Source organism: Thalassophryne amazonica, chromosome 7 (genome assembly GCF_902500255.1).
Source record: "Thalassophryne amazonica chromosome 7, fThaAma1.1, whole genome shotgun sequence".
NCBI classification, from domain to species: domain Eukaryota; kingdom Metazoa; phylum Chordata; class Actinopteri; order Batrachoidiformes; family Batrachoididae; genus Thalassophryne; species Thalassophryne amazonica.
Genome location: NC_047109.1, coordinates 999,666 through 1,022,233, shown reverse-complemented (window position 1 = coordinate 1,022,233; position 22,568 = coordinate 999,666). Strand labels below are relative to the sequence as shown.

The window sequence follows — 22,568 nt, the reverse complement described above, 5'->3', positions numbered from 1 at the left end:
ATGAGACTCACCTGGATGATGGGCTGAGTAATGAAAGGGTTGAGGTGGGGCATCAGTTTGCAGTAGATGTCAGCCACGCTGAGGTGCTGTGCAACCACGGTGATGAAGCCCACCGCCCCATAGCGGATCCACAGATTGGGATGGCAAAGGAAAGGAGCTACAGTCGGACGCCAGGGACAAACGAGACACAAACACCCTGAAACTGTTTGTGGAGACTCATCATGTTCATGACTATAACCTGAGTGTGTCTGCAACATGTATCAGAACAGGATCCAGACTCAAAAATTAGACAACTGCCAGGAATAAAAAGAAAAAACAGCACCGTGTGTGTGTGTGTGTTGGAGACGCATCGTCTCAGAGGGGTCGAGCTGCCAGCTGTATCCTGTTTAAAATGTTACCTCTCTGCTGTTTGAGGCACAGCACAGTATGGGTGTCGTGATACCAGAACCTCACACGCAATACCAACATCCAGGAAAATATTTGATGCCATACAAGCAAAAAATGACAAAATTCAATTATCAATGGCAGCACTATGATGTAGTAACATAGAGCTGGGTATTGATTCAATTCTGATTCTTAAGACTCAGAATCGATTATGTAGATTCAAGTCGATTCAGTTCGATTCAAGCCGATCTTGATTTGGGTTGGTGTTATTAAAACCGTTTTTGAGCTGTGACCTAATTGTCTAGTTATGCAACATAATGCTAATATTATGTTGACATCTGACAGCAAATTAATGAAGTATTGGTAGTTAATATGGTTGGCTATAAGACTGATGGCACGGACCAATCCTCCTCTCACCCCTCTGCAGATCTTTGGATGTGTGAATCGATCTGTGGGAATTAAAATGACTGATTTAAAATTGGCGAATTGATCTTTTCAAACCAGCACTAGTAGTACAAAACAAAAATACAGTAACATAACTTTAAGGTATGACAAATATTTTGTAGCATATGAATTGGGGATGAGGATATTTTTTGGTTGTCTGAGGTTGAGGCTGTCTGAGCTTTGACACCAAACAACACTCAAAAATGAGACCGTGCAATCTTGTTCTATGTAACACTGACCCGTGACTTCATTCTTTGGCCAGCTTTCATTTTTATGTTGTGTTTTAGTGTGTTGCAGTGTTGTGTGAATTTGTGTGGAGGCGCTGAAGACATCGGCACAGTTGGCGTCATGACTGTTGCAAATGAGTATCTAACCCCAGAGTAGAAAGTTGTGTCTTTTTTTTTTTTTTTTAAGTATCAATGAGTATCAGAGTATGGACTTTTCGATTTGGCTGAGCTTACCAATGTCACTGACAAACTCGTAGATGTGCGGCTTCTGCAGCAGGCCCAGCTGACACATGCAGGTGAGCGCGTTGAGAGCTTTGTAGATGACAAACTCCTCTGTGTCACTCAGACCCTGCTGGAGGAGGGGCTTCAGGATGGATGAGCTCTGCCAGCCCACGTAGGCTGCAACACCTGCAACACGACAGCGCAGAATCAACAACACGCAACACACAGCTGCAGAGAGAGAACGCACAGTGTGCGTTTAACTGGCAATGTTAGTCAACATGGTGTTAATAAAAAGTCACAGCTGTAGACCAACGGGCACTTCTCACCCACGATGCTGTCGAAGAAGGCACCGCGCAGGTGCCAGTCATTCTTGTCATTGAGGAAGGTGATCATGTGAGACAGCAGAACGTCGTTGGCTTTCTGCCGACCAAAGAAGACACAGAGGCGTGTGATGCCGTTCTCCATCAGCGACTGTTTGACAATGTTCTCCGAGTCGCTCAGCAATGTCACCACCTTCTGCTGCACCATCTCATGCAGGGCCTGCAGCTCTGAACACCAGACACATGGCCATAAAACAACCTAGCAGGATCGGGCAGAGGGAATGGAGATCTGTGGGTGTGTCGTACCTGAGTCGTAGTTTTCATTGGTGTGCAGCGTTTCCTCTGCATCCTCACTGCTCACGTCCTGTTCCATGCTCACATTGTTTTCCTGAACCAACTCCAGGAAACGCAGGGCACTCTCTGCCAGATGAGCGATGTTCTCTGAGCAGCAAAGAAAATAAAGAACAATGTCAGGGCCCCTTCACACATAGTGCGGTTTGGTCAAAGTGCGCATGAAGCAGGAATCGTGTGCAAAATGTGTAAAATCGTCCCTGCCTCGAATGCCTCATACACCTGTTGCTACAAATATTTGCGCACACCAGCGGCTGAAAGAGAGTGTGCGCTGCGAGAGTCCATCGATCCCTCTCGTGGCAGGTGTCGGCCAAATTCCAGCTGACACGCATGAACCTCTAACTCTGTGAGGCACTTAGAAAATATGTGGCCATTCGCACTCTTGGCACGACAACAGTCTGCAGACAATCACTGTCAAGCTGTCAGTGAAATTTGTCCAAGTTCCCCACGAGTGTGGCTTTGGTGCCTGGCCACTGAAGCGGCTGTGGTGATCAGTCATTCTAGACATCCCAGCTGAACAACAGGTACTGTGTTTGGACAGACATGGATTAATAACTGCCCACTGTGACACGTGTGTCGGTTTACTGTCATCCCATGGACATAAATTAAAAACATATATTGCTGTGGCGATATATGCTGTGGGCTTCAGCGAGTGTGCATGCTCTCCCTCTCTGCAGCCCATTGACAGGCTACCCTCAGGCTGAAACGGACCGTCAGATCAGAACATGCAGCAGGCGATCTGACTTTCACATCACCCATGTGAGCTCTGTTCCATATGATGTGGTGTCAGTTCTGGTGCACCGTCCACAAGACATGTGTGTCGGGCAGGGCACACACGCGGGCTGGCTGGACAGCAGATGTGGACATAAGAAGAGCGAACTGCTTCTGATTCATGTCATTTCATGACTGTATGTCTGTGACCATGGGTGAGCTAAAAGGGAACAGATGGATCATATTCGATAAGAGGGATTCAATATAATAATAATAATGTTTTTTTTTTATGGTGTACTTTTTTTTTTTTTTTTTTTTTTTAAATACGGCCATCTCTTTCTTGATTTCAAGCATTTTCCCCACACTGTTATAGGCCAGTGATGGTAGCTCAGTGGTAAAATTTCAGGCTGGCACTCAGTAAAGTGCAGGTACGAATCCCGTGGGTGGTATTTTTTTATTTTTATTTATTTATTTATTCCACATCAGCATATCTGTAGGTTTCCAAAACCTGAGAGACCCCACACGTGGAGATTAAAAAAAAAAATCATAGATCTGACAGTTTAGTTGTACAGTGTGTGGTGTCAGTCACACAGTAAAAACAACACAAACAGATTTCACACACGAACATTCCCAGGTCAAACACCTCGCTTTCTGATTGGCTGCATGTCATATTTAGCTCCTCACGTCCTTCTAGCATATCCACACCACACACGGCAGGAATATCTGATGAGATTATATTTAGTATCATCACGATTGTCAGGGCGTCATTAAGATTGTTGGAAGGGGAAGATCGGGTCTTATATCGGCCTAATTATCTCTCCATGTAAACCAGGCATGATAACACCGCACCGAACATGTTTTCACTATTATTTGATTTCTTTGTGCGACTGATATTGTTATTCAAGCATTCAAATGGCGATTCCTATCGCCACACAATTCCAACACACGAGAAAGTTTTTTTTGACAGTTCTTGTTATTGAGTGAAACCTCATGTCCCTAACTGGATAGAGTTGTGATGTCATCACGCATGCACTTAGGCGCTGTCTAGCGGGATCTTGAAAATTTCTTATTTTTATTCTGTTGGTTTTTACATAGAATGAATGCATCAACCAATCAGTATGAGCAGAGGCTTAGTTACCCATAATCCCCTCTGGGCATCTGTGTGTTAATGTTCAAATCTTCAGAATTAGTGCATTATTTTAAAATTAACAGATGTGTTATATATCACTTTCTAGATTTTAAGAGTTTACATTAATGTAGTTATTCTTATTCAGAATAATTTTATTTCTAAAGCAAAACCATAACTCAAACCTGCTTTCCATTTCAAGACCTCTGTCTCATCGCAGGGGCACTGTATCCTGTCAGGGTAAATGACGTTCTCCTACAGCAGGGGGGAGAGCGCACAAAGACAAGTGCTGGTTGATGGGCTGTTTGGGTTTGTGATCAGTGTTGGCTCTATCAGAAGCTTTGGCGGTGTTTAAACTCAAAATCAGCTTCTTAGTAGCTGAGACCGTATATGAGGTAAAATCAAAAGTTATCGACTATGTGTAGCTTCTGATAAGTTTTTAGAGAGTTTATCGGTTTAGTGTTAAAAACTTTTCAGTTAGCTGACTACCAGTTATCGAAGACAACTTTCTGGTTAGCTGTGCCCACCACTGTCTGCATGTTGACATGGCACAAGTTTAACACCGGATGTCTGTTCTGATATGACTCTGTGTTACATGGGGAATGGGCAGGGGTGGGTTTGAACCAGGAACATTCAGCTGTGGAAACAAGCACACTGACCACTTGGCCTCCACGCTGCCCTTTTTACACTTTATTCTTACACATCAAAATTCTTCTGTGAAAGTTCTCTGAAAACACTGGAGATCTCTGACCACAGTTTAAAATCCAGCCACTGTTTGGACTCAAAGTAAAAGCAGAGCAGCCCCTGACCTGCGTACGCCAGCCTGACGATGGTGGCGTCATCCTGCGCAAGGTGGGCGATTCCAGGCAGGATGTATTCTGGGTAGATGTTGACATCATTCCTTGGCACCTCCTTCACCAGCGCCAGCACTTTGGCCAGAGTGCGCACGGCTTGAGCCCGCACTCGCGGCACAGGATCGTTGCAGAAGTGCAGCAGATATGGGTGATGCGGTCCAGCAGGATGTCGACCGCCAGACGTGGCGCCAAGTGGAGGATGAGCTCCAGCGCTGCCAGCTTTGAGTCACACAAGTGCAGCGTCTGCAAGCAGGAGGTGATGACGGACACCAGGACGAGGAGGCCCTGCTCCTCCCTGGAGCTCTGAGGGAGCCCCACGCTGGGGCTGCTGCCCTCCTGGGAGGAAGAGGAGGAGCCTGTGGGGAGAGGAGTTTTTCCTGTTAATATAACAACTATACATGCTGCTTGGTGACAGTGTAACTGCAATGAAGTCAGTGTTTTTGTTTGTTTTTAATGTGTTGACTGTGGGAGCAGTAAAACTGAATGAGCAGCACAGTAACGTAACCACAAGAATATCACCTCTAGATGGCAACATTTTGGTTTCATCTGGTTAATGACAGGTGAAGAATGAACAGTATTACTGTGTGAGCTTCTTATTTTTGCCTTCCCTCCCTTCCTCACTTCCTCGCAGGTTGTGCAGAATGTTGTCGAGGTCTTTGCGGATAACGAGCACACGCTCGTCTGCAGACTGGAAGGTCTCCTTGGCGAACTGAGCCATGTACGGCTGCAGGAATGTGTAAAAGATGTCGGGGAAGGCTTTTCCTCTCTGCTGCTTCAAGTACTCCTCAGCCGTCAGACGCTTCTCAGGCTGCCGCTGCACCATCTGAGCCACCTGACAGAGACAAAGACGCTGCACCGTCAGAGTGCACAATTCCCCACCACAAACGATCAGGAAGAAAATATGTTTGAAAAACCTTCAACTCTGAGGTTTGATCTTCTTTCGCCTACTTTTGAAGGACTCAATTATATACAGTTGTATGTAAAAGTTTGGGCACCCCCGATGACTTACATGATTTTCCTTATAAATCATTGGTTATTTGGATCAGCAATTTCAGTTAAATATATCATAAAGTAGACAAACAGTGATATTTGAGAAGTGAAATGAAGTTTATAGGATTTACAGAAAGTGTGCAATAATTCTGTAAACAAAATCAGGCAAGGTGCATAAATGTGGGCACCCCAACAGAAGAAGAAAAAAACAAAACAAAAAAACAATATTTAGTAGATCCTCCTGTTGCAGAAATAACAGCCTCTAAATGCTTCCTATAGCTTCCAATGAGAGTCTGGATTCTGACTGAAGGTATTTTGGACCATTCTTCTTTACAAAATATCTCAGGTTTGTTGGTTTCCAAGCATGAACAGCCAGCTTAAAATCACACCACAGAATTTCAATAATATTCAGGTCTGGGGACTGAGATGGCCATTCCAGAATGTTGTACTTGTTCCTCTGCATGAATGCCTTAGTAGATTTTGAGCAGTGGTTAGGGTCATTGTATTGTTGAAAGATCCAGCCTTGGCACAACTTCAACTTTGTCACTGATTCATGAACATTGTTCTCAAGAATCTGCTGATACTGACTAGAATCCATGTGACCCTCAACTTTAACAAGATTCCCAGTACCTGCACTGGCCACACATCAGTCCACAACACCTTATTCCAAAATGAAGCTGGCTTGTCCAAATGTGCTTTAACATACCTCAAGCAACTGTTTGTGGCGTGTATGCAGAAAAGGTTTCCTCTGCATCATACAGTTTCTCTTTGTGCAAAGTGTGCTGTTAAGTTGAACGATGCACAGAGACACTATCTGCAGTAAGATCATGTTGTAGGTCTTTGGAGCAGGTCTGTGGGTTGACTATGACTGTTCTCACCATCCTTCGCTTCAGATTATCTGAGATTTTTCTTGGCCTGCCACTTCAGGCCTTAACTAGTACTGTGCCTGTGGTCTTCCATTTCCTCACTATGTTCCTTACAATGGAAACTGACAGCTGAAATCTCTGAGATAGCATTTTGTATCCTTCCCCTAAACCATGATGTTGAACAATCTTTGTTTTCAGGTCATTTGAGAGTTGTTTAGAGGCTCCCATGTTGCCACTCATTAGAAGAGATACAAAGAGGGGAAACATTTGCAAATGGCCACCTTAAATACCATTTCTCATGATTGGATTCACCTGTGTAAGGAAGTCAAGGGTCAATGAGCTTACAAACCAATTTTGTGTTCTAATAATTAGTGCTAAATGTATTCAGATCAATAAAATGACAAGGGTGCCCAAATTTATGCACCTGCCTAATTTGTTTAAATAATTATTGCACACTTTAAATACTAGAAACTTCATTTCACTTCTCAAATATCAGTGTGTCTGTCTGCATTACATTATATTTAAATGGCAGTTTTGATCCAGACAACCAATGATTTATAAAGGAAAATCAAGAAAATCATCAGGGGTGCCCAAACTTTTATATACAACTGCACTCAAGATATACTCTGAATAACTCTTCTCACAATCTGTGTTCAGAGTTACCACAATCGGCAGCATTCTGGCTTGAACACAGGATCATCGATGCATCTTTTGCCTTATTGTGTGACAACCGGCTTGTACGCATTGCCACTCAAAATCAGATTTGTAGCATATCCAGATTGTACTGAGTGAGATTTGATTTTTGGCAGACTGAGCAGCAAAAAACCACATCTGATTTTTTTTTCAAAGTGGATTCAAACCACATATGGAGCTGATTTGAAATGTGATGCAAATCACATTTTTATAAATCCGTTTCAATCGGAACATCTCGGTCGCTCCAACAGGATTTCAAACTGTCCTCTGCATCACGTCTGTGTTTTTCCTGGATAAGACTATGTCAGTGTGGACACACAGATCAGATCTGGTCAGTTGCTGTCCCACTGGTGTTCCAGCTGCTCAAAGTGATTTTCATCAGTGAAACCACTTGCTGGAGTCAATGGCTGCAAAGAAAACCTGCCCCCTCTTGGCCCTTTCTGGAATGTCTTTGGACACCTCTGATACATACAACATGGACAGTCAATCAGTGAGATCTAATTTGAATCCGATTTGAAGTGGCATCGTAAACAAGGCCTACTTGGCCTTACTCCTTCCACCTGTCTGAAATTTTTATTCTATGCAACTATAACAGATCATTGCGATCATCTGGTCAACTTTACTTCAGAGGTCCGAGGATGAGATGCAAACTTTGGGGTGATGGCACTTTTGTAGCTGCCAGCCCCAAACTATGGAACACGTTACCCCCGCAATACATGCCATTACTGACCTAGCACTTTTTAAATCAAAGCTCAAGGCTGTATTCAAAGTGGCCTGTAATAGCGAGTAGTGCTGTGACATTTTTGCTTTTTTTGTGCCTCCTCTGATTTTATTGTACGTTATGCTCTTACTGATGATAAATTTATTTCTTGATTTTACTGTAAAGCACTTTGGTTACCCTTTGGTTGTGGTAAAGGGTTATAGAACTAAATGCTGATGATTTATACTTGTGCCAGTATAATTAAAAACAGGAACACATGTGATAATGGTGGAAAATCTGCTGCAGTGGCTGATAACTCTAACCCACAGAAAACATGACCCCTGACACCTGTCCTCCTGGATTTCTGTTTAATTGGACTTTGGGTGCAGTGGGATGAACTGCACACGCAGTGTGCCACAATACACATTACAATGAAAATAGTGCTGGAGATGACTTTAGCTGATCAATCATGATACTTGAGAAATACTCTCTCTGCACCCTTTATGAAACTATCAGACTGTTTTCAGCGACAACCTTCACATGCTAAGAAGTGTGAAGATTTAAAAGGAGAGACTTTCTTTAGCGCTCCATCCTTTAACAGTTTTATTCAGATTTTGAAGTAAAACCTGTGTTCAGATGTAGCCAGAACCTGTTGCTAGCTGCTACTTGTTCTATAGTGTGTCACGTACAGTCCAGAAATGGTGGTTCCTGTGTTGCATCAGACAGTGCAGCTTTGCACCTGCAGAGACCCGCTGTCTGCGAGATTTCAGAGTGTTGTAACAAAGCAAATGTACTTAAATTAAAAAAAAAAATAAAAAAAAAGCATACTACTGGCTCAAAAATGGAAAAAAAAAAAAAAGCCATGAGGAACAGAAGCCAGCAGCCACAGTTCCACAAACATTCCCATTCATCTTCAACCACTTATTGGGATCTGGTCGTGGGCGACAAACAGCTCCAGCAGCGGGACCCCAGACTTCCCTTTCACGGGCCACACTGACCACCTCTGACTGAAGGATTCCCAGGCCAGGACCCAGGACTGGGTGGATATATAATCTATCCACCTAGTCCTGGGTCTTCCACAGATGTCCTCCCAGATGGATGATCCTTACCAGATGCCTAAACCACCTCAACTGGCTCCTTTCAACAAGGAGGCTCTACTGACGGGAATTCTCACCTTATCTCAAGGGAGGACACCCAGCCACCCTCTAAGGAAGCCCATTTGGCCACTGGTACCCACGATCTAGTTATTTCGGTCAAGACCCAACCCTCTGGACCATAGGTGAGCCTTTGGCTCATCTCCTTTTTTCATCACAACACGCCCCTGCTGCACCAATTCTACGTCAATCTTGCGCTCCATTGTACCCACACTCATGAGCAATACTGCGAGAGGGTAAACCTGAACTCCTTCACGTGGGGCAAGACCTCATTCCCTACCCGGAGTAGGCATCCATCAGTTTCCTGCTGAGAACCATGGCCGTCACGATTTAGAAGGTGCTGATCCTCATCCCAGTCGCTTCACACTCAGTCTGAGAAACGACCCAGTGAGTGTGGGATGGTCACAGGCTGATGAAACCAATAGGACCACATCATCTGCAAAAAGCAGTGATGAGACCCTGAGCCCACCAAACCGGAAACTCTCCTCTCCCCGACTACGCCTCAATATCCTGTCCATGAATATCACAAACAGGACTGGTGACAAGGCGCAGCCCTGGTGGAGGCCAACCCCCACCAGAAACGAGTCCAACTTACTGCCGAACACCCAGAACAGAGCTCTCACTTTGTGAGTACAGCATACTGGATCACCCTGAGAAGGGACCACCCTCACTCCATACTCCCACGCACCTCCCACAGTATCTCCCGGGGTACCTGATATACGCCTTCTCCAGGTCCACCAAACACATGTAGGTCACACTCCCAGGCACCCTCAAGGATCCTTGTGAGAGTGAAGAGCTGGTCGGTTGTTCCATCACCAGGACGGAACCCACATTGTTCCTCTTCAATCAGAGGTTCGACAATCAGCTGAACCCTCCTTTCCATCTCCCTGGAGTAGACTTTACCAGGAAGCCTGAGTAGTGTGATGCCCCTGTAGCTGACACGTACTCTCTGGTCAACAAATTCAGAAATTAGATTCTTGACATCAGTGAATTTATTGAAGACCGTCCGACGTCCACATTACAATGAATGCAAGAGTTTTTTTTTTTTTCCCAACCCCTAAAAGTTACGTTTGCAAAAAATAATCAACTTCAAAGGTTTTATCTGATGACCTAAACCACCTCCACTGAGGAGCTGTGGTGAAAGCCCAAATGTGATCCTTACCCAGCTCACGAATGCTTCGGTCTTCGATCTTCATAAGACCTGCTCTGTCTGGAAGTGCCCTTTACGATACGCCAGCAGCTGGGGACAGATCGAAAGAGCGGGACACCCTCTGTGAACAGCTCAGCTATCACACAACCTAAAAAAGACACCAGATCCAGTCATTGTTGGCATGAATTCTGTATTGACATTTGACATTTGTATGGTGTACTGGTGCTTTAATTGGTTGTTTTTTCTTATGTCTGATTTTAGATTTTTTAACTGCGTATTATTTTCATTGCTTAATACTGTTATATATCATCTTTTGCTGTACTGCTGCAACACTAATTTCCCTCTTACGGGAAAAATAAAGACATTTGATTCTGATTGTTGAGTCCTGTCCTCCCAGCCCGTCCTGTTCCTGATGCCAGTGACACATCTGGACAAGGAAAAAGCTCGATCCTGATGTTCTACAATGACTTTAGACGATCGTGTTCTGCAGGCTCCTATTAAAAGGGTGTAGTTATTAATTTATGAACCCAATTTTGAGCTGAAGGTAGCCCAACAAAGCCTTCAGAAGACCCTGGTTTATCAAAGGCTTGATGACCTTATATCTCCTCCATGAAGCCTTCTCAGTCCTCCAGGAGGAATATCCATTATGGAAGATTAAAAAGATTTCCAAGGTTTACCGAGGACAATGGAGACCTGAGATATACTAGGAGACATAAGGTACCTTTAAGTTGTTAGTCCTAAAGGAATAGGACATGTGTCTCTAAAAAGATTATTACTGCATGAAAGAATTCCAATGTTCACTATGAATGACAACTTCAAAATGAATGTACCTGCAGAGAAAATGTCCATAGCCTGTTTCAGTTCCCCTCGGCTCCTCTGGTTGTTGTTGGTCAGGTCCACCAGTGGCGTATTCTGGTCACTCTCTGTGGCAAACATGCTTCCGTCTACAAACCTCTCAGGAGCAATGTAACATGTCCTCCGCCTGGAAGTGTCAAAGAAGTAGTTGAAGTCAGCGGGATTGTCCTCTGGCAGGTAGGTGGGTTTGAAGCTCGCAAAGTCAGTGAGCAGCACCCAGTTCCAGCTGGTCACCATCACGTTCTCTGTCTTTATGTCCCCGTGACGGACACCAGCCTTGTGTGCCTGGTCAACAGCACTGAGGATCTGGAAGGACAGCCAGCGCTTCTCCACGCCGTTGAGGAATGGCCGTGTGCTGATTCGGTCATATAGGTTGTCACGGACATATTGGCGGAAGAGGATGGCAGCTTTCTCTGTCAGCGAGGCTTTCTGGAAGGGCAGGCAGTTCTGGCAAGAGTGTAGCCTGATCTTCAGCTCCTCCAGCTCCTGTTTGTAGCTGGTCAGCGGCAGTGACGGGTCCTGGATGGCAAAGACTTTGACCACCACCAGGCCCTCCCTGTGTTTGGCCCGGGCCACCTTGAAGAAGCGAGTGCTGCCTAGGCTCTTATCGTACTCATGGTCATGGATGTCTGAAAAGTAGCTATCCACAGACAAGATCTGGGATGGGGCAATCCCAGCCAGCTGATTTCCCATGATGCCTCAGTGAAAGTCTGCAAAGATCATGTAAAACCTGTAGGAAAGTTGACCGTAAACATCAAGTAATTTATCACTCAGTGTTACAAAATGTCAGATTTGAAATTGGCTGCTAGTATGGTTTCTGTCAATTTATTGTTCTTATTACTATCATTATTTTTTGGGTCCAGTCGGGGTGGGGGGAGGGAGGGGAGTGTTTTGAGTGTGTACAGAAAAAAAAATTGAAAAAATGAAAATCTTCTGTAACCACAATGCATTTATTGTTTGCGTTTCTGATTTTTTCAATAAAAAGATTTTACAAAAAAAAAAAAAAAAGATTTTGAAATTGGCCAATTCCAGATTACTGCTATTTTAAGGAGTATATGTGCTTTACAATCACACACAGATATGCATACATACACACAGTGGTGGGCACACTTCCGATAATCCAATAACCAGCTAATTATCGCAAGATAATGTTCTATATTATCGGATTATCTTTTTAGATAACTTAAAAACCATTATCGGGCCAATTATCTTCCGATTAATTTTTGTCTGATAACTTTTAACCAGAATAAACAAGTCAGCCGAACAGTGACAAGCATTTTTAAAATTTAAAATCATGTTCAGCACCCACCTGTTCAAAGTTTTGTAACAGGACGCACAAGTTATACCCACTGCTAACAGAAGAAAACTGCTTGCTATGAAAAGCATCTCAATCCTCTGCAGACAAAGGAGAAACGCCCCCCCCAAAAAAAACAAACATTTCCTGTTAACACCATACGATCTGTTGGCCAAATATCTCCTAAGTATCCACAGGCATACATTTTTAACTTATGGTTCAAATTTTAACCAAACTACTTTTGGACAAGTTATTTAAATTACTGTCATGTCTGAAGTTTTATTAAAGTGAAATATCAGATATATGTTTTTTAGTTTTAAAGTAATGTGCTAATTTTAAGGTTTTTGTGAGCACATGCTGTGCCCCGCAGTGCATTATGGGTACGATGATGTAATCTCAGAACGTCACGACAGGACAAATGCATTTCAGACACTCTGTTCAGGCTCCACGGACAACAGCATTAAACTCTAGTGCCTAAAACTCTCTTGAATATATCTCTGCGTTTATAGACGGTTTTTATATTTGGTTTGTTAAATTCCACGCATTTTAAATGTAGCAGACAGGGATTATCTGGAATTTTGTTTTCAAGGCCTCTACTGCCATCTAGCATTGACTGGCCAGTAGTGCTCATGGCAGTATTCGCTCTAAGTACTAAGTGTCTGGGAACCAGTAGATGGCGGGTGTTTCTATTTATTTTTGACCCCGGTTATATCAGATGATTGTCAAATCAACTTTTTGGCTTTTGCAAATGGCTTTTTTTTTTTTTTTTACAAATGAAGTTTAAAATAAAACAACAGCAAATAATAATAATAATAATAATAACAACAACATTACAAGGACAGCTCTGCAGTGTTTGACCGGCACAGTGCAAGCGTTTGGAGGCTTGCTAGCCTTTTCAGCAGCTGGATACCATCATGATGGCCCGACACAAAACTATCAAACAGGTTGTTCTCATTCGACCATCACGATCGGCGCATCAGGATGTGCGTCATCAGATGTTGACTGCAGCTTGATACTCCATGTACACTACACCGATACAGGATGCCACGATTAACCTGAAACTTGGTCCACAAAAATCCCTGCATGAAAAATCATCTTGCACAGTGTAAGCCAGTTTTACAACATCATCAAACGTGCGCCCACCCTTCTCTCCACATGCAAAACATTTTGCGATGACACTTGCAGGGCTCCGTAAAAATGCCTGGTTTTACAAATAAAAAAATGGAATATTTTACAAAAGCACATTTATCTTTAAACACCAACACATGACAGACGTCATATTAACGTGTTGGTTTACATAATGAATGACTGAACCAATCAGTGTTTAGCAGAGGCACTTTTACCCAAAATCGTTTGCAATCTGTCTGTTTGTTACAAAACCTCAGAATTAGTGCATTATTCAACATTAAAAGATATATGTTATATTTTAACTTTACACTTAACTTTAACTTAACATTAATGGAGTTATTCTATCAGTATTAATGTTATTTATAAATCAAAACCATAACTCCGCATGACTATTTTCCAAGACCTCCACCTGACCGGAGCATTGTAATTGATAGAGAGCTGGCCTTATGGCTGCTCTCGGGGTGCCTCTGTGCTGGGAGCGCTGTAGTAAACAAGAGCTTCCAGCAGGGGCAGAATATTGAAAGAAAAAAGTATGGTCTCATTGTTTGGGTCTGTTGTTACTTTTAATATTACTAGAAGCTATTAAATTTGTTTTACTAGTAGTTGTAAATGTGCCAGAGATAATATTGGAATTTATCTGTTATCGGTTATCTGTAACTTCCGATACATTTTTGGGTGGTTTATTGTTTTATCTTTATCGAAAATAACTTTTCAGTTATCTGATTATCTGTTATCGAAGTTAATTTTTTGGTTATCTGTGCCCACCACTGTGTGTGTGTGTATATATATATATATATATATATATATATATATACACACACATATATTAGTTCAGGAAGCCCTGTAGTGCAGCAGATAACCGAAACCATTACACTGTCTGCTGGTTTGTTGGCTAATAGCCAACATTTATGTGTCAAGACAAAGTCGAGTGCACGTTTTGCAAATTGTGGCCACGTTGAAGTATAATCGTGTCCTTGTTTCACTCAAACAAGGGCACTCAAACTTAAAACGTGCGCACATTCTCTCCACATGCAAAACATTTTGAGATGACACTTCCAGGGCTCCATAGTTTCTCGCTCTCTCTCCCCCTCAAACTCAGTCATAATTGTGTTATAAACCAGTCACCATTTGTTTTATTATACATCTGTGTAGTTAATAAATAAAATAATCTTCACGGACGATTCGTTCGCGCGCGCACGTGAAAAAAAAAAAAAAAAAAACTCTGTCGCTATTGCTCTCCCCTCAAACTCTCCCCAGAGAGGAAGAGTCTGACCCATCAGAGGAGGAGTTTTAAGGTTGATATAAGACTGACTTTTGGTTGTGCAAGTAACTTTTTTTGTTACTAGCACCAGTGCAAGTAGATTTAAAAAAATGTATTTCGACCCCTGGAAACAATCATGCAAATGGTGATAAAAGCATAAAATTCGACAGAAATACTCCTTAGACACTCCTCTTTTGAAAAACCGATTGGCCACTTGACTTTTCAATCGGTGGTCAGGTAGTGGCCACTTGCAGAATTACACAGAGGTCAAAATTAAAAGATGCTCCAATCATATTGAAAAATATTCCAAATTATTTGCCTGATCATAAAGATTCCAAAAAGGTATAATTTGGACTATCTGTGACTGAATTCTATGGAGTAACGGGATAAAAACAGCAAGAATGGTGACAAAGGTCAGTTTCATTTTATACAGGGATCAAAAGTTAAAGTTGCTCCAATTTTGGTAAAAAGTGATGCAAATTATTGGTTGAGCTAATAGGATTAATAAATGGAATAGTTTTGACAGTGTTGAATGCTTGGTCTCCAAAGTAAAGGTCCAACAAGGTCTATGTCTATTGGATTCTATGACATGACATACACTCAACAAAAATATAAACGCAACACTTTTTGGTTTTGCTCCCATTTTGTATGAGATGAACTCAAAGATCTAAAACTTTTTCCACATGCACAATATCACCATTTCCCTCAAATATTGGCCACAAACCAGTCTAAATCTGTGACAGTGAGCACTTCTCCTTTGCTGAGATAATCCATCCCACCTCACAGGTGTGCCATATCAAGATGCTGATTAGACACCATGATTAGTGCACAGGTGTGCCTTAGACTGCCCACAATAAAAGGCCACTCTGAAAGGTGCAGTTTTATCACACAGCACAATGCCACAGATGTTGCAAGATTTGAGGGAGCGTGCAATTGGCATGCTGACAGCAGGAATGTCAACCAGAGCTGTTGCTTGTGTACTGAATGTTCATTTCTCTACTATAAGCCGTCTCCAAAGGTGTTTCAGAGAATTTGGCAGTACATCCAACCAGCCTCACAACCGCAGACCACGTGTAACCACACCAGCCCAGGACCTCCACATCCAGCATGTTCACCTCCAAGATCGTCTGAGACCAGCCACTCGGACAGCTGCTGAAACAATCGGTTTGCATAACCAAAGAATTTCTGCACAAACTGTCAGAAACCGTCTCAGGGAAGCTCATCTGCATGCTCGTCGTCCTCATCGGGGTCTCGACCTGACTCCAGTTCGTCGTCGTAACCGACTTGAGTGGACAAATGCTCACATTCACTGGCGTTTGGCATGTTGGAGAGGTGTTCTCTTCACGGATGAATCCCGGTTCACACTGTCCAGGGCAGATGGCAGACAGCGTGTGTGGCGTTGTGTGGGTGAGCAGTTTTCTGATGTCAATGTTGTGAATCGAGTAGCCCATGGTGGCGGTGGGGTTATGGTATGGGCAGGCGTCTGGTATGGACGAAAAACACAGGTGCATTTTATTGATGGTGTTTTGAATGCACAGAGATACCGTGATGAGATCTTGAGGCCCATTGTTGTGCCATACATCCAAGGACATCACCTCATGTTGCAGCAGGATAATGCACGGCCCCATGTTGCAAGGATCTGTACACAATTCTTGGAAGCTGAAAATGTCCCAGTTCTTGCATGGCCGGCATACTCACCGGACATGTCACCCATTGAGCATGTTTGGGATGCTCTGGACCGGCGTATACGACAGCGTGTACCAGTTCCTGCCAATATCCAGCAACTTCACACAGCCATTGAAGAGGAGTGGACCAACATTCCACAGGTCACAATTGACAACCTGATCAACTCTATTGTGTATGTGGAAAAAGTTTTAGATCTTTGAGTTCATCTCATACAAAATGGGAGCAAAACCAAAAGTGTTGCGTTTATATTTTTGTTGAGTATATGTTACCCCGTAACATGAAAAGTAAGGATGAAACATGGTCCAAACTATTCCTTTTTAAAACCGTGTTAACTCAACTAGTAATTTGCTTCACTTTTTACCAAAATTTGAGCAACTTTAACTTTTGACACCTGTACAAACCGACACTGACCTTTGTCACCATTCTTGCTGTTTTTATCCCATAACTTCATAGAATTCAGTTACAGACCATCCAAACCATATCTTTTTGGAATCTTTATGATCAGGCAAATAATGTGGCATAGGTTTCAATATGATTGGAGCATCTTTTAAATTTGACTCCTGTGTAATTCTTCAATTGACCCCTACCTGAACGCCAACTGAAAATTCAAGTGGCCAATCGTTTTTTTTTTTTTTTTTCAAAAGAGGATTGTCTGAGGAGTATTTCTGCCAAATTTGATGCTTTTATCACCATTTGCAGGATTCCGCTCTAAATATTCTCTTATCTGCTGCACTATTATGCCACGTTCACACCAGGCGCGACCAGACGCCACAAATTCTCGGGGGTCATGTGGCGAGGGATGCGCCACCATCGGTGTGTCGCTCTGCTTTCGCTGCGAAAATTCGCCCCAGTGCGTCATCAAATAGGAGGAGCTTCCATTCCGCTCGTCGGGTCCGGTTGTCAGTCAAGTTAACATGACGGACCTTGATCACATGGAGCGAGTTGTTGTGGAAAGCTGATAAACGTTCCCAATTCGGGGAGTATCATTATTTGCTGCAGGAGCTGCGTCTGGATGACGGTTCAGCGGTCCTTCCGCCTCTGCAGGACCCAGTTTGAGGACCTCCTGTCCCGTTCATGCATGCACATGTAAACAATTAAAAAAATAAAAAATAAAACTCCGCTCCCCCTGCTGCGGGGCTGCTCCTCGCTCTTCCTCCAAAAAAACTCTGTCATAATTGTGTTTAGAAACCAGTCACCATTTGTTTTATTATACATCTGTGTAGTTAATAAGTAAAATAATCTCCACGGACGGTTCGCTCGCGCACGCACATAAAAAAAAAAAAAAACTCCACTCCCCCTACTGTGGGGCTGCTGCTCGCTCCAAAAACTCTGTAATAATTGTGAAATAAAGGACAAAAGAGACATAAGTCCTGCTCACAGGCTGCTACCAGATACAAGACATGTTCACATCTTCAGTCAAACTCCAGACATCTCCATGTCACTACATATTCAGTCTGATTGGTCATCGCGGCACGACAAGACGAAAAAGTTCAGATTTTTCAACTTGGGGAGGAGGGCAATGCGACGTGATGTGACGCAATATTGCGCCACAAACGCTCCAATCGCTCAAAATCACTTCACTCTCGTCGCTTCATTCACGCCCATCGCGTCGCGCTGCGTGACTTGGCGCCAAAACGCGTCCTTCCATAGGGATTACATGGCAACCTGTTGCTGCTGTCGCTCGCGTCGCGCCCAGTGTGAACGCGGCATTACGACTTATCTGACAAATCATGCGTTCATTGCTAAAAATAATAATTAATAATTTCCCATGAATCAAAGCACTAAAACTAAACTCTGGCAATAAAGAATGAACACTAATAATAAAATGTACATGAAAACATAAAAATCCTAATTTAAAGATCTGATAATACAGAAAAAGGGTGTGACATTTTATACTTTTTCTTCTTCAAGAGCCTTTTTTTTGGCAGGTGCAACTTATACTCGGAAAAATACTGTGGTTATTTCATCCAAACATTATAAGCCCCCAAAATATTCATTTGTTTTCCAGTCAAAACCATCCATCCATCCATCCATTTTCTTCCACGTCATCCGAGGTCGCGTCAGGGGGGCAGCAGGTCAAGCAAAGCCGCCCAAACCTCCCAATCCACACACACCTCCCCCACCTCCCCCGGGGGAACCCTGAGGCGTTCCCAAGCCAGCTGAGAGACGTAGTCCCTCCAGCGTGTCCTGGGTCTTTCCCTGGGCCTTCTCCCAATGGTGCGTCCCTCAGCTGGCTCCTTTCGACGTGGAGGAGCAGCGGCTCGACTCCGGGCTCCTCCCAAGTGACCGAGCTCCTCACCCTATCTCTAAGGGAGCGCCCAGCCACCCTGCGGAGGAAACTCATCTCGTCCGCTTGTACTCGCGATCTCGTTCTTTCAGTCATGAGCCAAATCTCATGACCATAGGTGAGGGTTGGGACATAGATCGATCGGTAAATCGAGAACTTTGCCCCCCTGCTCAGCTCTTCTTCACCACGACGGTCCGATACAGCAACCGCATCACTGCAGACGCTGCACCGATCCGTCTGTCGATCTCACGCTCCATCCATCCCTCTCTCGTGAACAAGACCCTGAGATACTTAAACTCCTCTACTTGAGGCAAGGACACTCCACTGACCTGAAGAGGGCAAAGCACCTTTTTCCGGTCGAGAACCATGGCCTCGGATTTGGAGGTGCTGATTTTCATCCTGGACGCCTCACACTCGGCTGCAAACTGCCCCAGTGCACCCCAGTGTTCTTTTAAACCATTTTTTCAATATTGGTGGTTTTCCTTTTTTTGTTAGTTGTGTCCATCTTTGGATTTAAAACCATGTTGAAGTCACCTGCACAAATCAGAACTCCTGTCTGGAGAGCAATTAGTTCGAATATTTTTTTAAAGAACACCTTATTACTAGCTGGAGGTGCATAAACATTTAGCAAAGTCACCTCTTTATCATCTAACTTACCCGTCACCATTATGAACCTGCCCTCTTTGTCTTTGGTTTCTGACCGAGGCTCAAAATGAACAGATTTTGGAATCAGGATAGCTACACCCCTTTTGCGCCCTGTGTTAAACGATGAGTAATAGGTGTGTCTAAAACCCATTTTCTTTATTTTCTCATTTTCATTCTCATCTTCTTCTTCAGATATTATTTTACTCCTTTTTATAGGACTAGTCAGACCATTTACACCTCGGATTCGGAGGTGCCGATTTCATCCCGGACGCTTCACACTCGGCTGCAAACCACTTCAGTGCACGCTGAAGGTCCTGATTTGAAGAAGCCAACAGAACCACCTCGTCTGAAACCGGACCCCCTCTACACCCTGGCTGCACCTAGAAAATTCTGTCCATAAAGGTAATGAACAGAACTGGTGACAAAGGGCAGCCCTGGCAGAGGCCGACGTGCACTGGAAACAGGCTTGACTTACTACCGGCAATGCGAACCAAGCTCCTGCTGCGGTCATACAGGGACCGGATAGCCCTTAACAAAGGACTCCAGACCCCGTACCCCAGGAGCACCCCCCACAGTCAAAATCAGTTTCTCTAATTTACAAAATCAAAATCCATGTTTACATTTACAGAATTCACAAATCAACAATATTTACTTTTGTTTATCCATCGAGAATAATTTATGAACCTTCAAAGGAAAGAATTTCGTCATGTCTGGTCTGAACCAACAGTAACTTGTTTAAAATGAAGATGAATTAATTTCAAATTAATCTAATCTGTTGTCATTTAAGATGTTTTCACATGGTTTAAAGTGGTTTAAGTCAACTATATATCATGTTTTGGTGATTTTAACCATGTTAAATTAGAAATTCAGAAAAAAAAATAGATTAAATTTTTTTTTAAGGCTGAGTTCAACACTGGATCACAGCTGTTTAAATAGAACTAATAAAACAAAAACCCTAGGATTTAACTGTAAAACAGTCCAAAGCATGTTTTAAAAATCATTGTAAGCCTGGCCATCTTTAGTGAAGACAAATTTAACACCTGCTTAAGATCAGATTATGTCTAAATGAACCATACTTTGCTTACAGACAGTAAAAATAGTACATCTTTATAACATATAAAAGCAGAAGTACAGAACATGATAATTCAACATGTTTCTTAAAATTATTTAAATCATTTGTCTATGATCAACCTGCTTGATTTTTTTCTGACAGAAACTGATCAACTAATCATTGATCTAAACACTAGCAGCAAAGATGTGAAACTGCAAATTTCTCACAAGTGTGGATAAATATAATACAAATATATTAAATATGTTTGTAAATAGGCAGCACAGTGGCTTAGTGGTTAGCACTGTTGCCTCACAGCCAGGTGGGCTTGAGGGCCGTGCATGGCAGCACCCTGACATTGGTCTGTGTGAATGGGTGAATGTGAGGCATAACTGTAAAGCGCTTTGAGCTTCTGATACAGATGGCCAAGCGCTGTAACATGCAGACCATTAAAACATATTAGATATAATATTAACATGCAGAATAGTCAAGGCGACGTAAGTTTCTGAACTATCACGATGTTACTTAAATCGCTCATTTTCGTTTTTGGTAAATAAATACAAATTGTTAGCGACCAGCTTACCCTGCGATGCTAGTGTTAGCACCCAACGCTAAATCAAATGCAGAACCTCTAAAGCCAAACATGTAGCGGCTGTGACGGTTTGTCATCCAAAAACCAAACAAACACGGAGCCAAAAGGCCAAACTTGTGACGGCCAAAACAAAAGAAGCTAAAGTAGCTGTAACAGCTGTTGTTTTGTTTCCGGCCGGTCTTCTTTTTCTTCTGTCGTATTCAGTGGCGCACAGCACCATCTTAAGGTGCGTTTACCGCCACCTACTGGGCTGGTGAGTGATCACTGAGCTTTTACAAAATTTTAGCTCCTGGCAGCCATAGTCATTTGTTTAGATGCGATGAATTAATCCAGTGTCCTTTAGATATTTAAATAATTTTATGCATGATGTTTGATGAGTTTTGCAGCAGATTTCAAAGGGACATGTCCTTATTCTCTCTGCACAGTATTGTAGACAGTCTCCTCCGTTGCTCAATATACGCCTCACACGCTATAAGAGCATGATGAACAGTTTCCACTTGATCACATTTAGGGCAGATTATTGTTGGGTGTTTATGCACCCTTAGAAGAGTGTTATTTAAGACCTTTAAGACCTGTGTGCCCTATCCTGATATGAGCCAAGATTATTTTTTCTTTTCTGCTTCCAGCCACATTAGTGCAGCAGATAAGTGAATATTTACTGAGGGATCCTTCAAATGGTGATGCAAGCACCAAATTTGGCACACATACCCCGTAGACATTACTCTTTTAAAAATGCCGAGTGGCCACATGAACTTTCAATAGGCAGCCAAGAAGGGGTCAATTGAAGAATTACACAGGGGTCAAAATTTAAAAATGCTCTAATCATATTGAAAGGTATTCCATATTATTTGTCTGATCATAAAGATTCCAAAAAGGTATAGTTTTGCCTATCTGTGAATGTTAGAGTTATGGGGTAAAAACAGCAAAAACACTGAGAAAGGTCAATTTCAGTTTGTACAGGGGTCAAAAGTTAAAGTTGCTCCAATTTTGGTAAAACCAGAATATCTGGTCACTGGCTGTCGAGAGCAGGGCTGGAAGGCAAGGTGTTTGCCCATTGAAGTAGGCTGTAGAGGATTTGTGAGTCAGTCACTCCACCGAGCCCTCTGTGTACTGGGCATCACAGGAGGAGTGACGGTGTTCCAGAGAATGACAAGTTCTTCTCAATTCCTGCGCCAGGGTTAATCTGGTCTTTGACCAGTATACCAAACACAGAATCAAATCAGGAACATGGGCAAAGAGAAATGGAGGACAGAAGGCAATCAGAAGAAATGTGCAGTCAAGAAGTAAAGATGGAGGTGGAGGGTGTAACAATCTTTCATCATACTTTGGACAAAATTTACCATAACCAAGTGATCCACTGTCTGTTTTCTGATCTGTTAACATGCCCAGATGTGCAGAGTGCAGACAATGTGTCTCCCTGCCATGGATGTGTTAATGAGCCGAGACGCGAATATTGACGACTTCCTGTCAATCAGGAAGTGTGAGCGATTAGTAAGGATGAAGTAAGGGCTGCTATGAAGAAGATGAAGAGTGGAAAGGCAGCTGGTCGAGATGACATTTCAGTGGAGGCATGGAAATGT

General features: G+C 43.0%; 1 protein-coding gene across 1 annotated transcript in view; it reads right to left on the bottom strand.

The window, feature by feature from the left end:
- The window catches only part of pik3r4 (phosphoinositide-3-kinase, regulatory subunit 4), a 67,120-nt gene extending 45,974 nt beyond the window's left edge, over window positions 1-21,146 (bottom strand). The window contains 12 exon segments of the mRNA XM_034173703.1: window positions 12-157; window positions 1,290-1,463; window positions 1,604-1,825; window positions 1,904-2,038; window positions 4,595-4,789; window positions 4,792-4,995; window positions 5,261-5,472; window positions 10,207-10,243; window positions 10,246-10,291; window positions 10,294-10,340; window positions 11,023-11,777; window positions 20,980-21,146. Coding sequence (XP_034029594.1) covers window positions 12-157; window positions 1,290-1,463; window positions 1,604-1,825; window positions 1,904-2,038; window positions 4,595-4,789; window positions 4,792-4,995; window positions 5,261-5,472; window positions 10,207-10,243; window positions 10,246-10,291; window positions 10,294-10,340; window positions 11,023-11,740 — 2,136 coding nt within the window. The 5' untranslated portion in view covers window positions 11,741-11,777; window positions 20,980-21,146.
- Between the last annotated feature and the right edge of the window lie 1,422 nt (window positions 21,147-22,568).